Below are 24,180 nucleotides of genomic sequence, written 5' to 3'. Positions count from 1 at the left end.
TCTTTTTCAGCTGTACTGACAAGAAGCACAAAAGCTTCTTTTCAAGCTTTTCCCACATGGATTCCACCACAGGAAGCTAAACACTCATCTGGAAAAAAATTCTAATGCTTTCTGACCGTTCAGTTGATTTTTACATAAATTTTATGGCACTGGGTCCTGTAGAGGTCATGTGGCTTAACAAGGAGTCAGTTAACACTCAGAAGCAGTCAGACAAGCAAATGGGGGCTTGAATCATAAAATCATAGAAAGGGTTGGGTTGAAAAAGACCACAGTGATCATCCAGTTTCAACCCCCTGCTATGTGCAGGTCACCAACCAGCAGACCAGGCTGCCCAGAGCCACATCCAGCCTAGCCTTGAATGCCTGCAGGGATGGGGCATCCACAACCTTCTAGGGCAACCTGTTTCAGTGCATCACCTCCCTCTATGTGAAAAACTTCCTCCTAATATGTAACCTAAAATTCCCCTGTCTCAGTTTAAAACCATTCCCCTTTGTCCTATCACTATTCACCCTCAAAAACAGCCATTCCCCCTCCTATTTATAGCTAATGATAGATAACTTGTTCCAAAAAGTGCAGGGATAGGCACTAAGCTGTGTTGGCTCTGCTCGTGAGCTGTACTCGTTTATCCTACATGTCAAGACCAAAACAGAGAGAACAATCCAAACAGCTTCCTTGCTCCTCTCAGCGACCTGTCTGCGTTGCTGCTGTACAACTGCCTGCCACAGGGCAGGTTTCATCGCCCACAGACTGCAGGAAGGTGAGATGAAGCCATGCAGTTTCACTCACCAGCGTGGCACCTTGAGCATCAGTCCTGTTCAGGTCCTGGCCAGTCGCAAGTATGTCATGAATGTCACAGATCATGACCTGCTCTGGGGCGGCTCGCATCTCATTGATCTTTTCCTGTGTAATTCCTGTTAAAATTCCAGTTAAAGAGTTGGGAAGGGTCTTTGTCTTCAGTGGTTGAGTAAAACTGTATTCATGACTCCTGGCTGGCTGGCACGGCCTCACGTCCTTTTCAGAGGTGAAGGGACTTCACCATCGTCATTATTTAGGAATCAGGGAAACTAAACAGAGGCAAGTGCCAGAAATCTATGCCAGGCACAGCTTTCTGCTTTTCTTGAGGGGCCAAACAAGAGCTGAGAAGGTAATTTTTAGTGCTACATTGGCCCACTTCTGTGTTCTCAATCTCCTTACCCTGATAGGCCATGCACGTCTCAATGACATCCAGGGTTGGCTCATCCTCACAGAGGTCATAGGGCATGTTGCCATCCGCGTTCACTGCCAGCAGGTCTGCTCCGCTGCGAGGGGAAGGAGGCGTTAACAGAAATGACCCCGGACATCCGAGAGCTGGCAGTGCCAAACACTGAGATAAACACTTACTAAACCCTGGCTGGTTTTTGTTAGCTGCACAAATGGCCCCAACCTTTATGTCAGTGAAGAAAGATTTAAAACAAAGCCAAGGAACTACAGATGGGGAAGACAAATTCTAAATGTGGATGAAGGGCAGCACCTCCTTCATGGCCTGGGGGTACGTGAGGCACTGAGCAGCTCCTGGTCCTCGCTCTTCTCCTGGCACCAAACACACCACCAGCTTCTCAGTGACAGAATGGATTTATTTGCTGAGTTTCTGGATAACCATGCCAAGCAATTACCAGGTGCTTGTTACCTGGGCATCTGGCAGTCCTTGAATGAAAAGTTCACAAGGAATAGATAAGCTGTAAAAGACAAGGGCTGAATGGCAGAGGGAGCCTTCCATCTAACCAAAGGACCGTTGGCAAAAACAAAAAAAATGTAGAAAAATCACCCAGTGCCAGGTTTATTTTTCTGATTTTCCAAAAGCAATTCCCTAAGCCTCTGTATCAACTCTACACCACAGGGTAGAAAATTTCCAGCACCCTCCGAACCACATCATTTTAATTATCTATTAAGTGGTCCTTAGTTGACCTCCGATCTATTTGGACAGTTATGGAAAGAGTATCCACCTGCATTTAGATTCCAGGTCCTTTTTCTTTTTTACCCCAAATTTGGCCAATTTCAGTTCAGTCCCAAAAGCTTCACAAAACTGAGTCAAGCCAACTGGGGTTTTACCGTGTTTCCTCAACCCTCCTGCTCTTCCTCCTCCTCTTCCCCAATGAAGGAAGGGTTCTCATCAACAATCTGGGAGCAGGCAGTTACTACCTCCAAGAGGTCCCAAACAGTCCCAGATTCCACCAACAGAAGCTGTGGGTGAAATCAGACTTGCCAAAAGGGACAGACATAACAAGCCACCTACTGCTGGATGAGGATCTTCACCAGGTTGATGTGACCACAAGTGGCTGCTGCATGCAGGGGAGTCCACAGCTCGTTGTCCTTGGCATTGACATTGGCCCCATGGCTGAGGAGGAGCTTAACAATCTCTTCATAGTTGTCTATGCAGCACTGTTGAGGGAGAGATGTAAACAGCTTGGTTTGTTTTTTTACTTTGGGAAGAAGAGGGCTCATATCTGCTCAGTTGTACCTGGACACAAGGACCTACTCTATGCTGCAGTGTTTGGCAACAAGCATCTCCAACATCACATTTAGCACACCCAGGTCAGAAAGACACTGTGCAGAACACCTGTGATGGATGGACTGAAGGTCACTGATGTTCTACAGGACCTTGTTTGGAGCTGAAGCAGTGCGGGAACAACAGCACATATATATACAGCTGCTCCTCAGGGGCTTCCGTATTCAAGAGCAAACACAGCAGAAATTCAAGGTAACCAGTATGGCCACATACCAAGGGATGAGCTGACAAGCTGACATTCCCTTTTCTTAGGGAAAATCCCTCACAGTGGCATATGATGAGCAGCTCATAAGCAGTTCATGCTTCCCACCAATGTTATCTGAAGATACACAAGCTGATTCCCAGAACTATGAAGGGCTCTATGGGACATCTTTCCTAGAAGACTCAATGCATTCACATCATAGCCCATAGGCAACCTGCAAGAAGGGCCCTGACTGTCTTCCTCTGGGAAAGGTGGAATTTGCTTTGATCCACCTCGTGCTCACTTTGTGACATGAATGTGCCTATGAGACACTAGAACAAGATTTGTCCTTGTGCAGAAAGCCTGCTTGTTGGCTGTGCATTGCTGCAGACCCACACACTGCAGCACAAGGCTGCCAGGGGCTGATCTACACCCACAGCAAGCATCTCGGCAGCGACAAGCACCCTGTGTGTATTTCTATTTCTGTTTACTATTTATATGAGAAAGCAAGGCTAAAATCATGCCTGTCAAGCAGCCAAGTTATCACAGAAGCATACGCTGCATCCTTTCCTGGAAGCCACTGGTAATGGGCATTTGTGATCATTTGGCAGCTTCTCCCTGCTCAGGGATTCAATTAATTCTTGTGAAGGCAAAGCTCCCACCTTGATCACCAAATGAACCTTTACCAAAATTGATCCTTTAGTAGACAAAGCACTTCAGGGCTTCAGGAGCCAGCGGTGGGACACCTCTGGGTGCCACCTAGGAGCCAGCTAGCCTTTTCAGGTCAACATCCATCCAGCTCTGAGGACAGAAAGCAACGTGCAGAACAGATGAAAACCCCAAGTCAGCAGGATTTTTAAATGGAGAAAAGTCACATTCCAGAGCTACACCATTGCTTTGGGTGAGGTGGTGGCTTCCAGGCACAGCCCCATGTCACAGTGGGGACTGTCCCGATGATGGCTTCAGAGCTAACTATTCAACATTTTTGTCTGGCTGAGCTATTCTGCTCAAGGTTGCAGCTCTGCTTTAAGTTCCAGATGTCCCGCTTACTTAGAAAAAAACAATCTTTCTGAGATGGAATGATTCTCTTCAAAGATCCAAGATTGCCATGAATAAGAAACAAGGACAGACATCCTTGAGATGAGGCACAAGTCCAAAACAGCAGAAGGGACTGGGTGTCCTTGTGCCCAAACATGGATAAAGCGAGGAGCGGGACACCTCCCCAAACAACCAAAGACATTAGTGCAGAACGTTCAAATATGTTATGTACCCTTGTATTTACATAATGCTATGAATATGCAGTAGGTAGATGTGACTTAGGTAGGTGTGCACTGAAAACCTTTTGGACTAGAAATAGAAGCCAGTGCAGAAACTCTGCACATCTCATTTGCACACCCTACGCAGAACAAATCAATGACTCCTCTCTAAAGACTTGTCTTTTTGAATGTGTTTTGAGAGATTTAAAATTGATGACACTGAGGCTCTAGTTCTGTGCCCCAAGGATCACAGGCAGAACAAACCCTCATGGCAGGAAGGCTGCGAGGAAGGATGCAGACTTGCAGCAGGATGATAGCCCTGTGCTTTACTGCCACCAGCTGTGGCCCTCTCACACAAACCAGCTCACGTCCCTGAGCCTACAGAGAGCTGTGGGGGCTCCTCTGACACCTCTTCCATCATTTATCTAAGCCCATTCCAAAGCAACGGTCAATAGTCTACCAATGTGAGTTAACGTGTTGGATCTCAGCCCACTGCCCAGAGCAGCGTGGCGAAGCGACCCAGCTCTGAACAAGCAACAACGCCTGGGAACACTCCATCCTGCAGCCTCACCTGGTGCAGCGCGGTCAGTCCGTCCTCGTTGCACAGGTCAGGGCTGATGTTGCTCTTCAGCAGGTAGCACACTGCAAAGAGAAAGAGGAGAGCAAGGTCAGAGCAGGCACCCGCTCCCTCAGCAGCCCTGGGCACCCTGCTGGCTCCATCCAGCAGAGAGCAGCAGCACACAGCTTTCTGCCCAGCCTCCATCCAAAGGAGGCTTTATGACAGCTCCCATTTCCATGTGGGTGTGCAGAACAATTTACGTTTTCATCTTTTGCTTTGCAACTGCACACAGAGCACACTGCAAGGGCTCTGAGATGGTCAGAGAGCCTAAGGGTCTGGGTTTCAACCACGAGAGAGATCTCACTGTGGGAGGATGAGGTACTGCCTCCAGAAGCCATCAGCCTGGTTGGTACAAGGCGCCCAATGCACTCATGGGCCCTTGCACATTAAAATACACCAGGGTTGCTCTGGACTCTCTGCATGAGTGGTTGGGTATTTGAGGAAAGCATGCCAGAGGCTTAACTTTTTGATTGCTGCTGTGGGGGGAAAGGATAAGATTTATTCCATTAAAATGCAAATTTTGGAAGCACATAAAAAGCCATTAGCCCTTAGGTAAGAGACAAAGTTTGCTCTGAAGTGCAGCTCTTGCATGGGGGTAATAGCAATAAGGCAGAGGAAGCAATCTGACAGCAACAGCAGGAACTCTTCAAATTCAACTCCACTGACAGGTCGGGATGATCCACACCCATCCTCTGTTTGCTTTCTCTCTCCTTGCTTTTTCTCCAGAGATTTCACTACCTAATGCTTTTCCCACTCCAGATGTCAGTGCCAGCACAGGCAGAACCAGAGCTCATAGCCGCTCCCCTCGGGACCAATACAGCAGCAGATGCTCCAGCCCCACCTGATCTGCTGGCAAGGAGACAGGCACTGAGCAAAACCAGAGCTGCAAAGTAAGGAGCACTAAAAGGGCAGTGAACTTCAGTGCTGGCAATGATAATGGAGAGCAAAGGCAGTGAGCCCTGCAGCCCCATGCAGCTCTGTTCTGCAGCCAGAGGGGAGCACTGGGAAATGCAGCCACGAGCAGTGGTGATGAACAAAGCTCTGTTCAGCTGAAGGCACACTTGCAAGACAGTCAAATCGAAACCCAAGTGAAATTTTGTGTGGATGCCACTGGTCTGAGGCATGTTTCCACTTGCTGGAAACAATACGAAGGTATTCAGATGTGCAAGAGAAAACCAATACCAAAAAAAGAAACGGCAGCAAAGAACAAAACCCACCCCACGCAGCTGCAGAGCCCGAATCCTGGCTGTTTTTTCCAGCTCGGAGGCAGTGCAGGAAGCCATCTATACCCACGCACCCAGTTGCAATAAAAGCTCTGACCCCACACATCCACGCAGTGAGGGCTGACGACGGGCAGCTGTCCCCACAGCTCTGCTCGGCTGTTACTTACGTGGATGCTCTGCCATTCAGGCTTTAATTCAATCTCAGCCATTGTGGAGGCCCTGCGTACTAATGACACACAGCCCCATAATCATGTTTCATGATTACGGAGATTTGGACAAGAAGACGCTGGCAGATCAACCAGCAAGTGCTGCCCCTCCATGGGGAGGATGCGATGGCATAAATCCCAGCTGGTTATGGAGCAGCTTTGTGTAACTCAGCCCCTTCCCTCCCAGCTTCCAGCCCATGCCAGGCCACACAGGCAGGAAACCCACATTCCAGCTACAGGACATGGATAACCTGACAGCAGCCGGTGGCTGCTGGGTGGGAAAAACCTCAGCACATTGCAGGTGTGAACTCCTCAACCTCAACACTTCTGATTAACTTCTTCCAGGGAGCTCTGTGCTGAAATGCTGAGCTCCTTCAAACCTGTCCTTGTGTGGGTGGGGAGAAGGGGCTGCGTGCAGGGATTTGCTTTGATACAGGTTGTGGGAAGAGCTTTCAAAAGTGCAGCAAATGAAGGCCTGAAAATGATCACAATGAGAGTGGGGTGAACAAATTGTAGTGAATAATTCATTGCAAATTACACTACCCGAAGCATCACTCAAATGCATTTTCCATTATTCTGCCTGCTCTGCCTCTAATTGAGCCTCTCTCACACCAAGGTGGAGTACATCAATCTTCAATTTATATTTGATCATTCACATCTGTGCTGAGTTGCATGGAAACTGCTCCTACAGCAGCTGTGAAAATACACCCGGAGTGGATCGGGCTGTAAGCTCCTTTGTCACACGTCCTGGGACAGCCTGGGCAGCCCCCCCTGCACACAGCCAACCGCTTCTCACAGCCTCACTTCATGCCACAAACCCATCCATCAGAGGGAAAGCAAAATGCCACTGCAAAGGCCCCCCCAGGGCAACGGGCTCTCACCTTACGAGCTATCACAGCACCATCGTTTGTCATTCTGTGAATTCCTGCAGAGGTTATACCAGAAACAGCTGTTCCAGAAAAGTTCCTCAAGCAGACGGAGGCTTTCCCATGGAGAAAAATGCCTCTGTCAGCACAGATCCCCCTACACCAGGGAGCTGCACCATCCAGCTCTGCGTGCTGCCATGCTCCCTTCTGTACCTGGTGCCTGCATACCCCAGGTATTGCTGACTCATAAAACAAAAAGGCAACTGCTACTGTGGAGGAAGGGAAACAAACAAACAAACACACAACACCAAAATACACTTCATTTGGTGAGATTCCACTCAAAAATACACAGTGGCAAACCGTCCAGCTTAGCGACCAACCTGTGTGCTCCAGGCACACGTATGCACACAGCCCTCCACTCTTACAGATCCAGGCTTACACTGGTCCTTTGCACTCAGTGACTTCTTTGTGAAAGTGATGCTGAAACTCTTCTATTTCACCTTCTGGTTCCCCGCTCCTAAAGGTCACTGTTAGAAACTGTTGTGCTGAGATTTCGAAGGCAGTGGAAAGATTCTCAGACATTCATGCCCGCTTTTTCAGAGTAAACGCTGAGATGTTTCACCTGCATTGAAGCACGCTTTTACATTCCCACCCAAACACAGCTCCAACCACTAACACTGCTTAGAACTGCTCTCTGCACCATGTGGGCAAAGGTCCCAACCCTGAGCCTGGCTGAGATGTTTGCTATGCAGGGGAACCTTTGCCAGAAGGACAGCACTGAGGCAATGAGCGCTTTGCCAACAAAGCATCCAGCTTCTAACACAGCACGCTGTGAAACCTCTGTTTATGAGCACTGCTAAATGCAGAGCAGCTACAGGATGAGCTACAGGAGCATCATCCTCCTCTCTTGTAACACACAGTCGGAGCCCATCCCAGGTCAGGGACAAACCCTGAGCTCCCTGAGGCTTTCTGAACCATCAAAAAGATGACAGTTTGCACACCTAAAAATAAACACGGCCCATTTTGTCTGCTGAGCTGAGACATCCACTGCAGCTCAGCCTTCTCAGGAAGGTTCCCAGCCTGCACAGACACCTCCCACCTGGTTTACGGCTGGGCACACATTCCTTCCAACACCCCCACAGAAGCAGGGAGGTTTGGGAGGAGGCCAGCAGAGCCCCGTCTGCCTCGTGCCACATTCACAGAGCAGTGGGGCAGCCACCTCCTGCACAAACGCACCACGGTCTGCTTCCCAGCCAGCCTTCATTCACACCAAGTGAGAGCTGTTGGCAACTTACACGTTTGTTTAATGCATGCAGTCCAATACTTTCTCCCCCTCTTAGTGTCTACTTCAACTATTTTTGCACCATGTTTGGACTCCTATCCATCATCATAGTACCATGCACCAAGGATAACACAGTGCAGGGACTACTGCCCAAAGAGATAAAGCACTCTGACCACTGGGCCACTGCCCAGGCCCTGCTGCAGACCACATTTCTCTTGTTCTGTGTCTTCAGAACTTCAGGCTCACATAATCCATTCAGCGCTAGCGATGCTGAAGCATCTTTCTTTTATGGCTGCCATCCACCTGGGATTATTCAGATGAGTAACGCTATGCAAGCTACCCATCTGCAGCCAGCACTGCACAGAGGATGCAGCAGAAACAAAGCCAAATTCATTCCAATAGAGAAAATAAAAATTACAGGATGCTGCTGTCTGACAAGCCCTCCTAAGGATGCAGCATCACATGAAAAAGCATCCCTGCCCTCCCCTTCTGCTCACCCTAACCATGACACTGGTCCATGCTGGAGATACTAAACACATAAAGGAAAGCTGAATTGGAGATTATTTTCACGGTTTCCATTCCTCATCTGTTATTAGATGAATAAATAAATCATTTTGGTATGGTTTTTAAACTGACGATGAACTTGAAGGGATGAGTGTTTTATATAACCCTCAGGCTCAGCTGCCTTCAGCTGTGGGCAGGCAGCCAGGAAAGCAGATTCCCCAGTATCATTGTGACAGTGACACCTGGGCTGACCACGAGCCTCTCCTCTCTCTAAGAGGCATTTTGGAGTATTTTCTAAGAACTGCAACTATCTGAAGAGACCTTAATAAAAACCTTTAAGTCAGATTTATAGAGCTACGGGTCAAGGAGACCAAGGTGAAGTTCCCCATTAGAAACTCAGAAGGCGCAGCAATGAGCAGAGCAGTGCAGGGCTTTGGGGTGCTGCGATGCTCAGCAGGAGGCATTGCACAGTGTGCAGGTGGGACTGGCCCTCTTCAGGCTGGATATCAGGATGTCTTCTCAGAAGGAGGAGATGCAGTGGCACAGCTGCCCAGGAGTGGTGGGGTCACTGTCACTGGAGGTATTCAAGAACCATGGAGATGTGGCACAGAGGGATGCAGTCAGTGGGCATGGTGGGATGGATTGAGGTTGGACTGGGTGATCCTGATGGTCTTTTTCAACCTATGATTCTCTTTGGAGGGTCTTTGGAGCCAGGTGAGACAGTAATGTCCATATGGAGCTCCACAAGAAGCTGCAACCCACCTGCAGCTGGCTCCTTACACACTGGGTTCAGTGTGCAGACCCCCCTGCTTCAGGCAGTTAGCTGAAAGACACCTACAGAAGCAATAAATGCTTCACCAGAACCTTCTCTTCTCCCACTGCTCTGGGCTCTTCCAGCTTTCTTCCCCCCAGAAATTCTTCCTGAAGCCATGATGCCAGCACAAATCCATCCAGACAACACAACATTAAAGACTTTCATCTGAGCAGCACAGAGGATCCCACTTAAACACCTGTTCAAAGGCTACTTCTGACGTAAGGGACCAAAACCTATCTACTGAGATGTGCAGCAGGCATCGCCTGTGAAGTCTATACTAAGCCTATTAGAAAATAAATCTTTCAGGGCACAACAAAAAGGCAGTAAAAAAATTAATTGGCTTTAATAGCAATTACAGCTTAGGAGGTGTTTCAATAAAAGGGAGCAGAGGTGTCAGGAGGTACATTTCTCCAGCTATCCCAGCACACGAGGAGCTCTCCATTCCATTATCACAGTAGCACAATGGGCAACAGGGCCCAAGGGCAGAACTGCACAACCAGCCCATGCTTTGCACACAAGCAGCCTGCAGGACTTGCAACAGGATACTGCAACCTGCTCTGTGCAGCAGGAAATAGTTCCTATTGCTGTTTTACAGCGTTATTAGGTTCCAGAGTCAACAGCCCATTCCTCAGCTCGTGTTTCAGGCATTTATGGGTTCAGCTCAGCAGCTGTACGCTGACCTGCGCAACAGGAATGCCTTCAAGAGGCTCAATTATAAAACAGGAAATATTCTATTTGGAGTAACAGAAAAGAGGTTGTGCTGGAGGGGAAGCATCCCTGTGCTTTTCAAGCTGTTCTGCATTAGCACAGAGCAATTCCCCACAGGGAAAGCTGCTCCCCAAGCTCAGAGCCCCTTTCTGATGAGCATCTTCAGCATTCCTCTGCCTCTGGCTTTTTTTGCACCCTTCTTCACCCTTCCCAGCACCCACAATGACCTTGATTAGCACTTTTAGGTTTTTTTCTTCCTTCAAAGTTGCCTCCACGTACTACAGGATACCTGGGATGAAGATCTTGAAGACACACCAGATCAAACCCCACACTCATAACACAGTCGCCGCCTCCCTACAGCCCCAGTGCCTGCTCTGTGCAGCGTGCTGGGATGTGCAACGCCACGGAGCCCTCTGACCCAGCCCTGTGCCATGCAGCCACAGCAGGAGCTGCAGCAGCCCCCGTTCCCCTACCCTGGTGCCACCCACTGCTGCCTGCACAGGGACCGGGGGCACAGCAGGAGTTACAACCCGCTGCATCATCATCCCCACCTGACAGCACGGCCTCTTACTGGAAATGCTACACTGCCGGAAAGGAAACAGCTAAGTAGAAAGTCCTTTCTTAAAAAAAAATAAGAAAAAAGATTGTAGTTTCCTTTCAAAAAGCAAGCACTACAGAAAGAACACTTTCACACAAGTTAAGCAGTGCCCTGAACCGCACCAGGGAAATGCCGGCTGCTCCTCTGCAGCCTTCCTGCTGGAGCAGCCTGCAGTTATTCAGCAACGGATTTTAAGTGACGCATAGATTTGAATTTCAGCAGAGCTCTCATCCAGAGAGTCAGCAGTAAGGAGCTCCAGGCCCTCTCCTGGGATTTTACCACCAATGTTTGCCTTGTTTCACAGATGTGACACCTCAGCTTGTGTTAGAGCAAAGGCTCCAGAGGTTTGGCTTTCTCTAGCAAGATCACACTGCAGCCCATGGCACGGCTGTGACAGCACCACGAGCCCCAGCTCCAAGCATGGCAGTGCTCCTTCTGTCCTCTGCTGTTCTCTCCATCGGTCACGTGGTGCCCACAGCATCACAGCAGCTTGACTCTAGCACAGGCAGCTGTCCCAGCCACCAAGCAGCTGCAAAGCACCCGAGCCACCCCGAGTGCACAGCTTTGTACCACTGTGCACTCAGCAAGACTAACTCCAGGAAATATCTGCACAGCCTGTCTCTTCATGCTGCAGGCTTGTTTTCAGTGCGACCAAACCCACTACTAACTCAGCACATCAGCATGCTGCTGTTGGAGGCTATGGAAAAAGGAAGCCATGGGAGAGCTACAGAGACTCCTCTCTGAGCCTTTGGCAACCACAAACCATTGTCAGAGCAGTCAGAGATTATCCCTGAAGAACATCGACAAAGGTAATCAGTGCTGCATGGAAAATGGTTCACATGTTTAAGAGTTGAATCAGAAATTAATACCCAAGCTTGGCAGAAATGCAGCCCTTCCGCAACCACTGGAGGATTTGCAGTGAATGAGACAGACTTGGCAGGAGGTTCACAGAGAAACCTGCGTACTGGCTGCTGCACACAGGGGACACGAGTAACACAAGTGCAGGGCTGAAGTTGGAGACCACTCGCCTTATGGACCCCAAACCTGACCCTGCTGAGGATGCTCTGCTCAATGAAGACCACAGTGTGAACCTGCTGCAGGTTGCTAGCCCTGCAATCCACCTCTAAGCTCCGTTATTTTGAGTATCAATAGGAGAAAAACTTCATTTCCTTAGCATTTCCTAATTTCTTTGCAGAAGGTTTGAACTCCCCTTACATGAACCCTCAGAGACAAAGACAACAGATCTTCAGGTTGTCCCAAAACCAGCAGGCCACCGGCTGGGCTGGTCTCTAATTGACACAGCTCTGCATCCAGACCAGCTCACCTCACGTTTGTGCCACCTGCACGCAGAACTGAGGACCCTCTTGAACTCCTTCTCTCACAAGTTTTGCCTGAGTTCTGCTCCCTACAAAGTTAATAAGCATAACATGAGTGCTCCCAGCAGGGCTGATGCATTATAGCTCCGTGGCCTCCAGGAGGTGAGCCCATGGGGAAGCAGCCTCAAGTCAACTGCCTTCCATTCCCTCTTCAGCAAAGAGTAAGCTCAGAGGAATGATCGTTTTCCTTTCTGCAACGGTGGAGGAAAGCTTCAGTTAGCCAAAGTATGCTGTGTTTCCCAAGAAGATGCAATTTTCAAAATAATTAAGCCATTAAAATTCCCCATCAGCTTTTGCCATTAGCAACAGCAGGACCATTCTCCCCTCCACACTGGTGGAAGAACTTTACTAACTGCTCTATTAAAACCAGCTTTGTTAATGAACCATTTGATTCTGCTCCTGTTTGCGTATAAGCGAGTTCCTTCACCAGCGGATTCCCCACATCAGGGAATTCTCCATTACGTGCTTAATGCTACAATAACCCAAGAGCAACCGGCCCAGCTGGGTGTCTTTCAGCTGTGGCAATACAAGAAATGTGACAACAAACAGTGGAAAGCCCTGTGTGCTCCCTGCACCTCTCACACAGCTCTGGAACGAACGCTTCCGAGATGCTTCCCATGTTCTACAAAGACTGAAGGAAGTCCCATTCTATGCCTCCACTCCCATCCCATCCAGGGCTGCAGTACAGAAGTCTGTTTCCTCCTGTGCACCTCATCACAAAGCGCTGCTCCTGGGGAAAGCAGCCAACCAGAGCAGGGCACCCAGCAAGGCCTGCTTGTCATGCGAGCAGCTGAAAGCGGTACAGCTGTGTAATGGAAATCTGATCTACAAACCTCAAACAAATTCTAGTTATTCCCCTCTGAAAAGAGGATGCATGCAGCTGGAGCTGCCCCATGTGCTTCTGCTGCCGGTGCTTGCAGCTGCGAACACTGCACAGCTCCAAGCCCCACCAGCACATCACCACTGCTCCAGCTTCTAAAAGCGCAGGGGAGATCTGAGAAGAAGATTGCCAGCAAAGAGTGAGCGAAACTGGGCCCTGCTGCACAAGGGAAATGCATGCAAGCTGTTGGATGGAGCACCTGTGCTGGCAGGATTGGCACAGGCATTGCCATGTTCTTCTGGGTAAGGGCACAAGGAGAGCAGGCAGCTGCAGTGCTCCCTTCCACAGTTTGGATTAGGGAGCACCGGAGCAAGGGCTGATGTCCCAGCAAAAAGCACACGGTCCTCACTGACAGGCAGTGCTCCAGGACAGAACAACTGCAGGGCTAAAAGCAGTGAGATGACAATCAGGCTTAGCATGAGCCACATGGTCGGGACAGACCACGTTAATCTCTCCACTGCTGGAGACTCGCTCCCCCACAGAGCTGCTCTTCATGAGGGCCATTGCTTGAAGCTGACCCCAAGAAATCCAACTGGTTGAGCTGCAGCAGTCACAGTGGGGAGGACAAGGGACAGGGTGAGAGACAGGGCCACCTCCTGCGCCAGCACCAGGCTGCTCCTGCACCAGCTGCACCTTGCTGCTTTGTGCCAACAGCAGCAGGAAGAGGGTCTCGATGGAATTGCAGATGATGCAGAAGCCTTGATAAATCACAGAATCGTAGAATGGCTTAGGGCAGGTGGAACCTTGAAGATCATCCTGTTCCAGCCCCTGCCATGGGCTGGCTGGCTGCCTCTCATCAGATCAGGCTGCTCAGGCTCCACAGCCTTGGGCACTTGCAGGGATGGAGCATCCATTTCTCACTGGACATCAGGAGGCGTTTGATGCTGCTGAAGCACATCCCCAGAACGAAGAGCAGACAGGAGGGCAGCCCCATTGTGCAGAGCCACCAACTGCTCCCACCCACTGCTGCGCTACACAGGGCAATGAATGCATCTCCCTCCACCAACACTTCCCCTCTGTGAGTTTGATAAAAACTGCTGACTGTTGCTCACAAAAGCAAAACAAAACGATCAGGCGGCAGGAAGCGGCTGTGTGAGGCTCTCTGGAAGATGATCTCTCTGCATCTGTGTCAGAAACACCAGGAGCACAGCGAGATAGATTTGACATATCACACATGGCTGCAGCCAAGGATAGCTCATCAGAAACTTGATTTATTTAACAAATATATAAGCAGCTTTTCTAAGCCCGGGGACACACGGGAAAGTGGTGCCCACTGCTCTGAGTGACAGGAAGTGTGGTTTGCAGCTGAGCCCCATGCGAGGCACCGCAGCTGCATTTCCCCGAACTGCTCTTATCTTGTCTCACAGGAACAGGAGGCTTGTTCTGAAACTCAGCCCTATGCAAAGCAAACAAACAGCCCACCGCATTCACCAAACCCTGCTGTGTCCAGGAAAGCACAGCAAATCAGTGCACATCGGCAGTGACTTCACAGCACATCAGCACAGATGCTTTGGTGCTCCCAAAGCCAGGTGATTTAAATTCTGGGCTGTCACGTTTTAACCCCGAGCTGGGTTTTTCTCTCTTCTATGCACAAAGATAAGTCCCCATCATCAAGAGAGCAGAACTCATAGGAATCAGACTTCCCATAGATAGAGGATGAGAAAACGGTTTTCTATGGTAAGTCAGTTCAAGAGAGGCTCGGTAAAACATGATGGATAATTAGTGTTTTCCTTCTGACAGCTAGGAGCAATTGTCATCTCTTTAAATCTAGTGCACCTCACCAACATAAAACTAAACTGTCTGAAAATGAAACAAAACACCTAGCAAAAAATAATCCCAGTAAAAACTAGCTAAGATGTACAAAGTCATACGGCAGACTGTCACCTGCGTGAGACAGCTCAGCAGTACTGCAGGTAAAGCCAAGATGGAAAGAGCCATCAGCTGAATGAGCGTGGATGGAAATAGAGCTCCATCAGGCTGGGTTTCTCTTAATAGAGTAGAGCAAAAGAAAACTAACCTGATTAGGAAGGGGAGGGAGACTCATCCAGATTCATCTGGCAAAGCACTCAGTTATAAAGTGACATTTATGGTTGTTATGATGGGGCACAAAGCAGATAGCACATAGCAGCAGATCTGGCCCACATTTACGGGTTGGGGATAGACCCACTGAAATAAGGACAGCCTCCCTCCCTGCAGCTTACTTTCTGAGTCCAAACAAAATAGGCCATAAAGAAGGCCTGAAAAAAATTAATTATGTGGAGTAAGCGATGCCCATGGCTTGCTGGCAGTCACTCTGCCTTTGTAAGGCAGTCTGCCCCATGTACCTGCAAGTTGGAGCCTATGACTTCGGCTCATTTCAGACATCAGGCAGGGCTATGCAGGGTCACTGCGTCAGGTCTTGGCATCCTGCTCCCAGAAAAGCTGTATCTGGGCTGAGCCTAGGCACACCTCAGCTCCCCGGAGCTCAGCACAGGCTGTGTGTGGTGCTGCATTGTCCAGGAGCATAGTGTACGTGCAGCAACAGCACTATGTGTGCCCTCAGCAGGGAGACAGATCCCAGCACCAGCAATGAGAGCCTCTGCCTCCTCCAGCCAACCTGCACAGCCCCGTGTGAGCTCCCCATTACTCACAGCCAACAGCACTTCTTCCCAGGAGCTGATTTGGGTTAAGTGTAACCTCAGCGACTTGCTGGGAGCGCGGGGTCCTGCTCCGCTGGTCCATCATTAACAACATCAATCACAGCACAGCTGCGGTGCTGCCCATTAACACAAGAAGGATTCATGTGAGAAGCACCAAGGTTGAACAGTCCCTGCTCCCAAACCAACAGCTCTCTTCACTCCAAGGAGCAATGGAAAACTGTCACAGATGAGCATAATTTGTGGCAGAAGGCAGAGCAGCAGCTTATTCATGACCATTTCACAGTAACGTGATTGAAGTTACCGGAGATTGGATTTGCCTTGAAAGCACAGAGGGAATCCCTTCCAGTTGCCCTTTTACATAAAGCTCTACCACCACTGGCCCGTCTCACAGGAGCAGGATGGACCGTGAGCACCCACAGCCCGTCCTTCCTAAAGGCTGCTATTTCAGGCTAGCAAGCCAAGATTTGAACAAAATGAAGAGTCCCACTTAGTTTCTGAGGAGTCCTGCTCTGGCCTGATAGTTTGCTAATTAAAGATGCTCTATCTGAAGTGTAAGAAAATAAACCAGGTCAGAAAAGTTCGAAAGCAACAGAAAGCAAAGTAGGTTGAAGCCAGCTGCGTGCAGGAGGCCATGTGCCTGGCCTCACCTGGTCCCTGCACAGCTCACAGCCCCAGGGCTCAGCTGCAGCCCCCAGTTGGATCTCTCCTCTCTCCATTGACATTGGAGACGCCTTGGCACAGGAAAACTGCTGTATGAATATTTTCATTCAAGAATATTTTCTTGGTACAGTTTTGCTCTTTTGAAACAGACATTTTTGACAGTGAAGCTATGGCTGCCCCATCTCTGGGGGTGTTCAAGGCCAAGCTGGATGGGGCCCTGGGCAGCCTGGACTGGTGGGAACAGCCAGCCCACAGTCAGGATTGGAAGTGGATGATCTCTGAGGTCTCTTCCAACCCAACCATTCTATGGAAAGCTGGGCAGCCAAGTGCACAAGGAAACAGGGAGCCGAAGTCAAAGCTTGAAAAACGTGGCTGCAAGGATGGATGCTGGTACAAAGTGCACACTGAGCATAAGAAACAGTGACTTAAGCCCGTTTTCTACATGAATAACACTTACAGCCACTCTGCCTCATGCCATCTAGGGGGTGCAGAGGCCAAACTCAGCAATAAGCAGTTGCAAATTGCAGTTGCCTCAGTGGAAACTGCATCTGCTTGCTAGGAGCTGCACATGGGCTCTTGTTCCCCGAATTAAAAGGAGTGCAGGGTGCTTGATTGCATCTCAGCTCTTGATTACAAAGGCATCAGCAGACAGAATTAAACAGCATCTTCCTGGCCTATTTAGCATCCTTTGGGCGATAGGTTTGAGAGCAGCAAGGCTTAGGATATTTTTAATGGTTGTACAGGAATCTGATTTCCTTTCGTTTTGTCAAGGCATTTGCAGTGGGTGATAAGGTTTCCCAAAAATCTGGCCAGGCTCCAGAGGAAGAACCAAGCAGTGGGAGTGTATGCAAAAGCCGCTCTGCACTGGGTCATAAGGCACTGCCTGCACCAGCTGCCATAGCAACTGCTGAGAGAGAAAGAATTAGAGCATTCTTCACGGAAGTAGGAAAACTCACAGTCAATACACGTAAGGATGGGATGCAAAGCAAAATAAAGAGGATAAATATGAGCAAGTGAGGAGAATATACAGAACTGAGCGAGAAGCAAGAGTGCATGCACAGGTATATGCGCTCTGATGTTGTGGAGGTGCCTATAAATACACTAAGATACCTAACCCCAGCCTCATTAGCAAGCATTTTAGATACAGTTGATCCTGCCTAGGGGCACAAGGTGGATTACATGACCTCCCAGGGCCCGCTCAACCTCTATTTTCCATGATTCTAGGAGGAAGAAACCTACACCAGCTGAGCAGCGCTGGCCCCAGTCCAGTAAGGCAGGAATTTAAATCTGGAAAAAAATAGATTTAATCCACTTTTAAAGTTCTCCTTGACCAGGAGAGGGGGCAGAAAGCAGAGCTTGCAGCCATGCATAGCCACAGCTTGCAGCAAAGGCCCTCCTGCCCATGCATGCTATCCACATATCACGTTCTCAAGTGCAGCAGGATAAAGCAAGCATCAATTGTGAATGGCTTGGTCCTGCGAGAAGGCTTCACCTCCAAAAATATTCATTTCCCCACCAACATTCATTTGCAAAAAAGAGCTGGCCATGGAACTGTGCTTGAGCCCAGACCCACTGACAAACACAGTGATGCTGCAAAACTCCAGGTACCAGCAAGGGATCGCGCTGACGCCTTGCATGCTTCCGACAGAATTGGATTAGATATCAGCACAGCTCTGCAGAGCCTTGGCTGGGGAGGTCACAGCCAACATGGGCAGAGAGCCGACATTTCAATCCAGGTTGCTGCTGCTTATTACGCAGAAAATAGCAGAGGTCTCTGACTGACCTGTTATCCACGCTCTCTTATTTCTTTTTATTGGAGGAGGATGAAACACACAGTTATGTGAGAATAGGAAATGGCACACACCTGGAAGGCAGCCAGGCAGGTGATAAACGCATCAACTGCAAGAAACCCCACGTCACAGCACCACAGAGCCGGGAGCTGAAGCAGCCGCCTCTCAGCCTCACCCTGTGGAAGTCAGACGTGCTGTGTGGCATGACCCATTCCAGCAGCCATCACCCTCAGCCAGTCAGGAGGCAGCAATTCTTCCAGGGAAATCACAAGGACAAACAGGCTGGGAAGCAACCGGTTCAGAACAAGAGTAATAGATCAGCAAATATTAATGGGCTCAGATACGGAAGTTCAGGCTTTGACATTTGGCAGTCCGCAGCTAACAACCACAGTGCAGCCACCCAAGGCTGCCCTGCCACAATCAGAAGCAGAAGCCAGGAGAGAGAACAGAAAGGTTAAACACAGGAGAATCAGAGCTCTGCTGTGTGCACGAGCACCCTGAGCCCCAGCACAGGCAGCCCCAATTTGACTGGGCAGGGTTGGAGGGCAGATGGTGATCCAACATGGCATACCTGCTGTACCATGCATGTGCCAAGAGCCCCAGCTGCTCCCCACCACGCGGACCTCCTTCAGAGCACTCCCTCCTTGCAGGTATATGAAGAAGCAATACCAGCAATACCATCAGCAACACCAAAGAGCTGTGCCAGATTTAAATACATGGCCTATGCAGCCTGGTCTGGCTAAGAGCCATTCACTGCCAGGAAACTGCCTTTTTTAGCACGTTTTTGTAAATAAGAGGGACCTACAAGCAGACAGCCTGTAAGTGAAACCAAAGAGATGGTTTCTGACTTTCACCTCCAGAACACACTACAGCCAAATTTTAGAAGCGGATTAAGTGATTTAAACTACGTTTATGAAGAAACAATTCATCAGCCAGTCCCACCTGGATTCAAAATGCCTTGAATCCAAACAGAACCACTTTCCTAGAGGGACAAGTAGTTCTGATCCAATGCTGGGTGTTTATCTTGTAAGATCGTTGCAAGATATACAAAAAAAAAGACTTTCAGTGGCATCAAAAATGGTAGAAATGCTGAAATGTAAAAGCCAGGAATTGAAACAACACGTAAAAACCACCCATTTCCCTGTGCCGACACACAGCGTGAAGGGGCAGATGTGCCCCGGGAGGTGAGTGGGCAGGCAACATGCACACATTTGGGGGTTTCATTTTGGATAAAAATAAAAATAATAATAAAAATCCCAACGAGGCTTCCTATATCAATGTACCCTAGCATATCCTAGCAAAGACAACCAGGATGCGTTATTACAGAGTACTTTTGCAGTTGTGTTTTCACCAGGAAATACCACGTGCTATTGATACTCTAGAAATATAGAGCAAAAACCAACAACAGCATTTCTGCTCATGTCTTCAACCTTCTGGATGAAAGGGATTTGAAACAAAACATTTCTGTTGACTCTGAAGTTGTGGAGGCGGAACCACCCCGGGAAACCTAGAGATGGACTTTTAAGCAGTAATTCCCAAAAAAGAAGCGTTTGTATTCCTAGCTCTTATGGAAATACTTCTCTCACTTTGTTGAAATTCCAGAAAGTCGTGAGGAAAAAATAAATAAATAAAGAGCAGCCATTTGTTGTGACAACAGAGAAAGTCACATACTCAATATTGCTTGTGCCCCCGGATGCCACCTCGTCGGCTGCCATATGTGAGCCACCCCGCCTTGGCATCAGGTTGGAAGTGTGTGAAAAAAGCCCAGTTAAATGTGGCCAAGTGTGTGAATCTGCTTTTGGAAGACACGCCAGCCGCCATTAACAGAATTAACAAAATCCCTCACTGCCAGGAGCTCCCACGCACGGCTCCTTGAAGGAAAGGGGTTTCATTTCCACACCAGTAGAGTTTAAAGACTCAAGAAACACTTTTGTTGTTGTGCAGAAGGTCTACATTTGTGATTTGAATCATTCCCCAAATGCACAGGTATACACTCAGACTGCTGGCAATAAAAGGCACTTTCTTTCAATGCTCTTCAAAGGGCACAAAACCCAGGAGAAAAATCTTCCAAGACTGATAAATGCACTTGCTCATAGACTTGGATACAGGAACTCCATGTAAAAAGCTTCAGGAGACTAATAATGTGGGTGGAAAATTAAGGCACCTCATAAAAGGTTTTTAGTAACAAGGGAACAGATCGCATCAGCTAGGAAAGGTTAACGAAAGCAATTTATAGACACTAATTAGGGCCTCTCTTTAAAGTGCCTTTGCAATGACAAGGTTGGTTTTATTCCAAAAAGGTGGAAAGGAGCTGCCTGGGGAGGGCTGTGCTTCTCGCACCTGGGGCTTGTCACCCTCGGCATTACTGAGCACTGAGGAGATTTAAGGGTCATTATGAAGGGAAACATGGGGGATGTGCCTGCACAAATAAGCCGTGCAATACTTATACCCTCCCAGGGAAAATCTTCTCAATGAGATGAAAGCCAACCTCAGCCTGCCCTGCACAGCTCCAAACTGCAAGCGGTGGGGTGAGGGAGGATCCAGCAAACCACAAACTACAAATGGAAACCACTCTGCTGGACACCAGGACCAACACTGAGCTTTCATTCCTCTTCTAGGGCATCAACCATAGCATCTGCAGGATTAAATTCCTCCAGAAGCAGTGTTTGACATAACTCTCTGCCCTGACAGAGTTCTGCTTGCAGGAGGTGGGAGCTGAAGGACTCTGATGCTGCCAGAGCTGTGCCCATGGGGACAAGGGCCCATGTTGATGGCGGCAGGAGAAACCAGGGCACTTTCAGCACTGCAGGAAGGTGAGGCTGTCCTCTGGGTGCTTTATTTTTCAGACTTTATTTTTCCTGAAAGGAGCACAGTCTGCCCTCAGCTAGGGCAAACCTTCCAGTCTCCGTTGCTGGGGTAGAAGCTCCCCCTGCATACGGGCTGAGTGTGGAAAAGCACTTCCAGGTAGCAAATGCCACACATTCCCCTAGGCAGCCTCTGGGAGCTCCATCTTCCATTTAAAGATCGCCAGTCCCTCTCCTGCTCCCCAGGACCACTCCCGCAGCAGTTCAGTGATGCAGAAAGCCTGACACGACAGCCTGGCAGCAGCCACCAACCACCCTGGGACTAGCCTCCATCCGTCATCTTGCAGACTTCAGAAGCCCTTGCGATTTCTTGGCAATTAGTACAGTGGCTTGCAAAGCTTTATTACATTATAAAGAATTTCTCCTTCCTAACTATTATAACAGAAGCTAAGCACAACACTGCTGCAACACAGCTAGCCTGTGGTCCTTTCCCCTAGGCTAGCTTTGCCCATCCCCACCCATCTCATGTCCCACAGCAGACATAACTGACAGATCCTTCTGGATCTCCCAGTGACCCCCTCACCCATCCAATCCATCTACGTCATCATCCTGCAGACAGATCAGATTGTGCCTTGGGCTGGGCTTGGGGCTTCAGTGTATTGTCATTTAGAATGGCTACAGAGTGTGATGCTCCTCCAGAGAATGGCCTTCCCAGCTCCTCTGTGGGAGAGCATGGAGTGGGTCCAGAGATCCCTCATTCTTCCCTCAGAGCTGTCTGTAGGTCCTTCAGCTTCAAGCCAAAGGCCCTAGCCGAGGCAGGTAGCAGCCCAGGCCTGATTCTGTCAACAGATCCCAGCAAATTGTTCACAGCAGCTTGTTTGTTAAACCAGGGACTTTTTGACAGATCTGTCACAGGAGATGCTCACAGCTCCTGCCCACACTCCTTGTCAGTGTCACCTCCTTTAGCCCTGTTTCACCACCCTGCTGTTCCAAAATGGGAAGCATGGTGGATTGGTCCTTATCCAAACAGAGCAGAGATGAGGTAGATGACTGTACGCACACAGGAACCCACTGCAATTATGCTGTGGGGCTCCCAGAACCCTGTTCCACACAGACCTGCAGGGCTCCTTCTCCAAGAACTGTCCCACACAATTGTGCTGTATCACACAGTTGGCATAGCCAGGGACTCGGGGCTATTCCAAAGGGCAAGGTTGGGTTTTCTCTTCACAGTCACCACCCCACAGAGCTCAGTCCTCCAGAAGGAGGCCATGTCACAGCACAGCGTGCTTTCCTGAGAGAACCCTAACTGGCTCTTCAGCTCCACTCATCCCAAATTCATTGCACGGTGCCCATGTCACCCGCTTTTCCACCTCTGGAGTGAGAAAGTTGGAAAGTTATAAATAGAGAGAGAATATTAATAAAGGATGGAAATTGCACGCCTGCTCGGAGGTAGCTCAAAGAAATGATGAGTGCTAACGGCACCCCCAGCTCTAAACTTTCTCACACGAGCTTCTCAACTTTTTAAATGATTTATATTTCTCCTCCCCCTGCTCTTCCCACATGGAAACAAAAGATGATTCATATGCTGAAATCATCCCCAGGGACCTCCAGAAGGCCAGGAATTCACTCACTTGGCCTCCAGCATTCAATAAGGAAATACTCCCAGTTTGACACCTAGGTTTGCTGCCATCTCCTCCTTCCCTTTATACCAGTGCCGCAGCACGGAGGGACAGAACCTGCCTGCAGGCTATTTGCAGTTTAATAAACTCGAGCCATCTGAGAAATCCAGCTGGGCAGGGGAATCACCCATGGTTATGGCCTACAGGCACCACCTGGGCCTGCTGAGGGAACGGCCCTCTGTTTCCAAGCAGTGTTGGGATATAAGGGCAAGTGATGGTTTGTGAAAGGCCATCTCAGAAACAGGGACATAACTCTGGGGAGATTCCTCACAAGACAGGTTCTTGCTTTCCTCCCATATACACTTCTTCTTGCAGAAGATGTCAGAATCCAGAGCAACATTCACTGGCAAAGATACAACACAACTGGGTAGGTTCCCAAGGCATCATCCTTTGTCCCTGCAATACCAGTGGATCTAGAAAATCACATCAATTTCACTACCTGGCAGCAATCCCAAAGAGTGCTCCAGGACTTCCCTGAAAAATATTTTTACCTCTCTGTAGAGCATTTGCCCTCAGTTCCCAGTAGGAAGCCCGCTATTTTGATGTGGACTTTGACACACGGTACACAGTGACTTGTTTGGAAACCAGGCAAGGACAGTGCTAATACCCAAGACACAGGGGAAGAGGTGAGGCAGACAAATCTCTCTCTTAAAGGTATCTTTACCAATAGCAAAGCAGGTGGTTGGCCACTGTGTGTAATCAGTGACTCAAGCTCTCCTCCCAGGGAAGATTCCTTGTTAAAATAGTTACTGCATTGGAAGTATTTTGGAAGTTGGAAGTAAAGTTCTCTATTTCATTTATTAAAATCACAGGAGAATTGCAGCGGCCACCGTAGGAACAAAGACCCAATTCTCTCATTTGGGAGAGTAAGAGGCCTCTTTTGCTGTTCCTCCAAACCCAGCAGTAGTGCTGGTGGCATCAGCAGAGCTCAGCTCAGCTGCACCGCTTCCAAACAACTGCCAGAGCCCTGGTTTCCCAAAGCTCACAGGTTTTCCCCCCGTGCACTGCTGAAGCTAATTGGGTTTGGCGTTTAGGCATCTTTTTCTTGCTTTTAAACAAAAGCAAAACAGAAACGGTGCCATTAAACCAATTCCTGAAAAATGTGGAACTTTCTCTTCCACAGGAAGTATTAAGCAAAGAAATGATTTTCATTATGTTAAATAGGGAAAAAAATCTATACACTCATGTAGCTCTCAATCAATCCCCCAAGCAGGGAATCTGAAAAGATTTACACTGACATGTAAATCCCCATGACAGACTTCTGAAAAGCCTCTAAAATAGACACATCCAGAAGGCAAAGAAGCGTTTCTCACTTTCTGTAAAAGAAAAGCGTGAAAAGGAAAGAGATGAAAGCCGCCTTCCTTTTCCCAGATCTCGGTCATAACTCCTGCCCCATCCTGTCACTTTGCACCCACTCCTGGTGTCACTCTAGGTAATGCTGGCGTCTCACATTGCTTTGAATGCCCCGACCCATAGCTATGCCAGAGATAGCAACACTCTAGAGACCAACACCATGCCAAGGGCAGTCCATGGATGTCAACACATTCACA

General features: G+C 48.9%; 1 protein-coding gene across 3 annotated transcripts in view; it reads right to left on the bottom strand.

Moving 5' to 3' along the window:
- The window catches only part of PPP1R16B (protein phosphatase 1 regulatory subunit 16B), a 49,312-nt gene that overhangs the window by 9,782 nt on the left and 15,350 nt on the right, over window positions 1-24,180 (bottom strand). For all 3 annotated transcript variants that reach the window (XM_085241349.1, XM_010722325.4, XM_010722326.4), the window contains exons 3-6: window positions 4,554-4,624; window positions 2,273-2,418; window positions 1,195-1,298; window positions 787-911 (exon numbers count right to left, since the gene is read on the bottom strand). In XM_085241349.1, the coding sequence (XP_085097475.1) occupies window positions 787-911; window positions 1,195-1,298; window positions 2,273-2,418; window positions 4,554-4,624 (446 nt within the window). The remainder of the gene's footprint in view (window positions 1-786; window positions 912-1,194; window positions 1,299-2,272; window positions 2,419-4,553; window positions 4,625-24,180) is intronic.

The sequence above is a fragment of the Meleagris gallopavo genome, chromosome 22, assembly GCF_905368555.1.
Source record: "Meleagris gallopavo chromosome 22, MGAL_WU_HG_1.1, whole genome shotgun sequence".
NCBI classification, from domain to species: domain Eukaryota; kingdom Metazoa; phylum Chordata; class Aves; order Galliformes; family Phasianidae; genus Meleagris; species Meleagris gallopavo.
The sequence above is the reverse complement of the archived record's forward strand: the minus strand, read 5'-3'. Positions and strand labels throughout refer to the sequence as shown.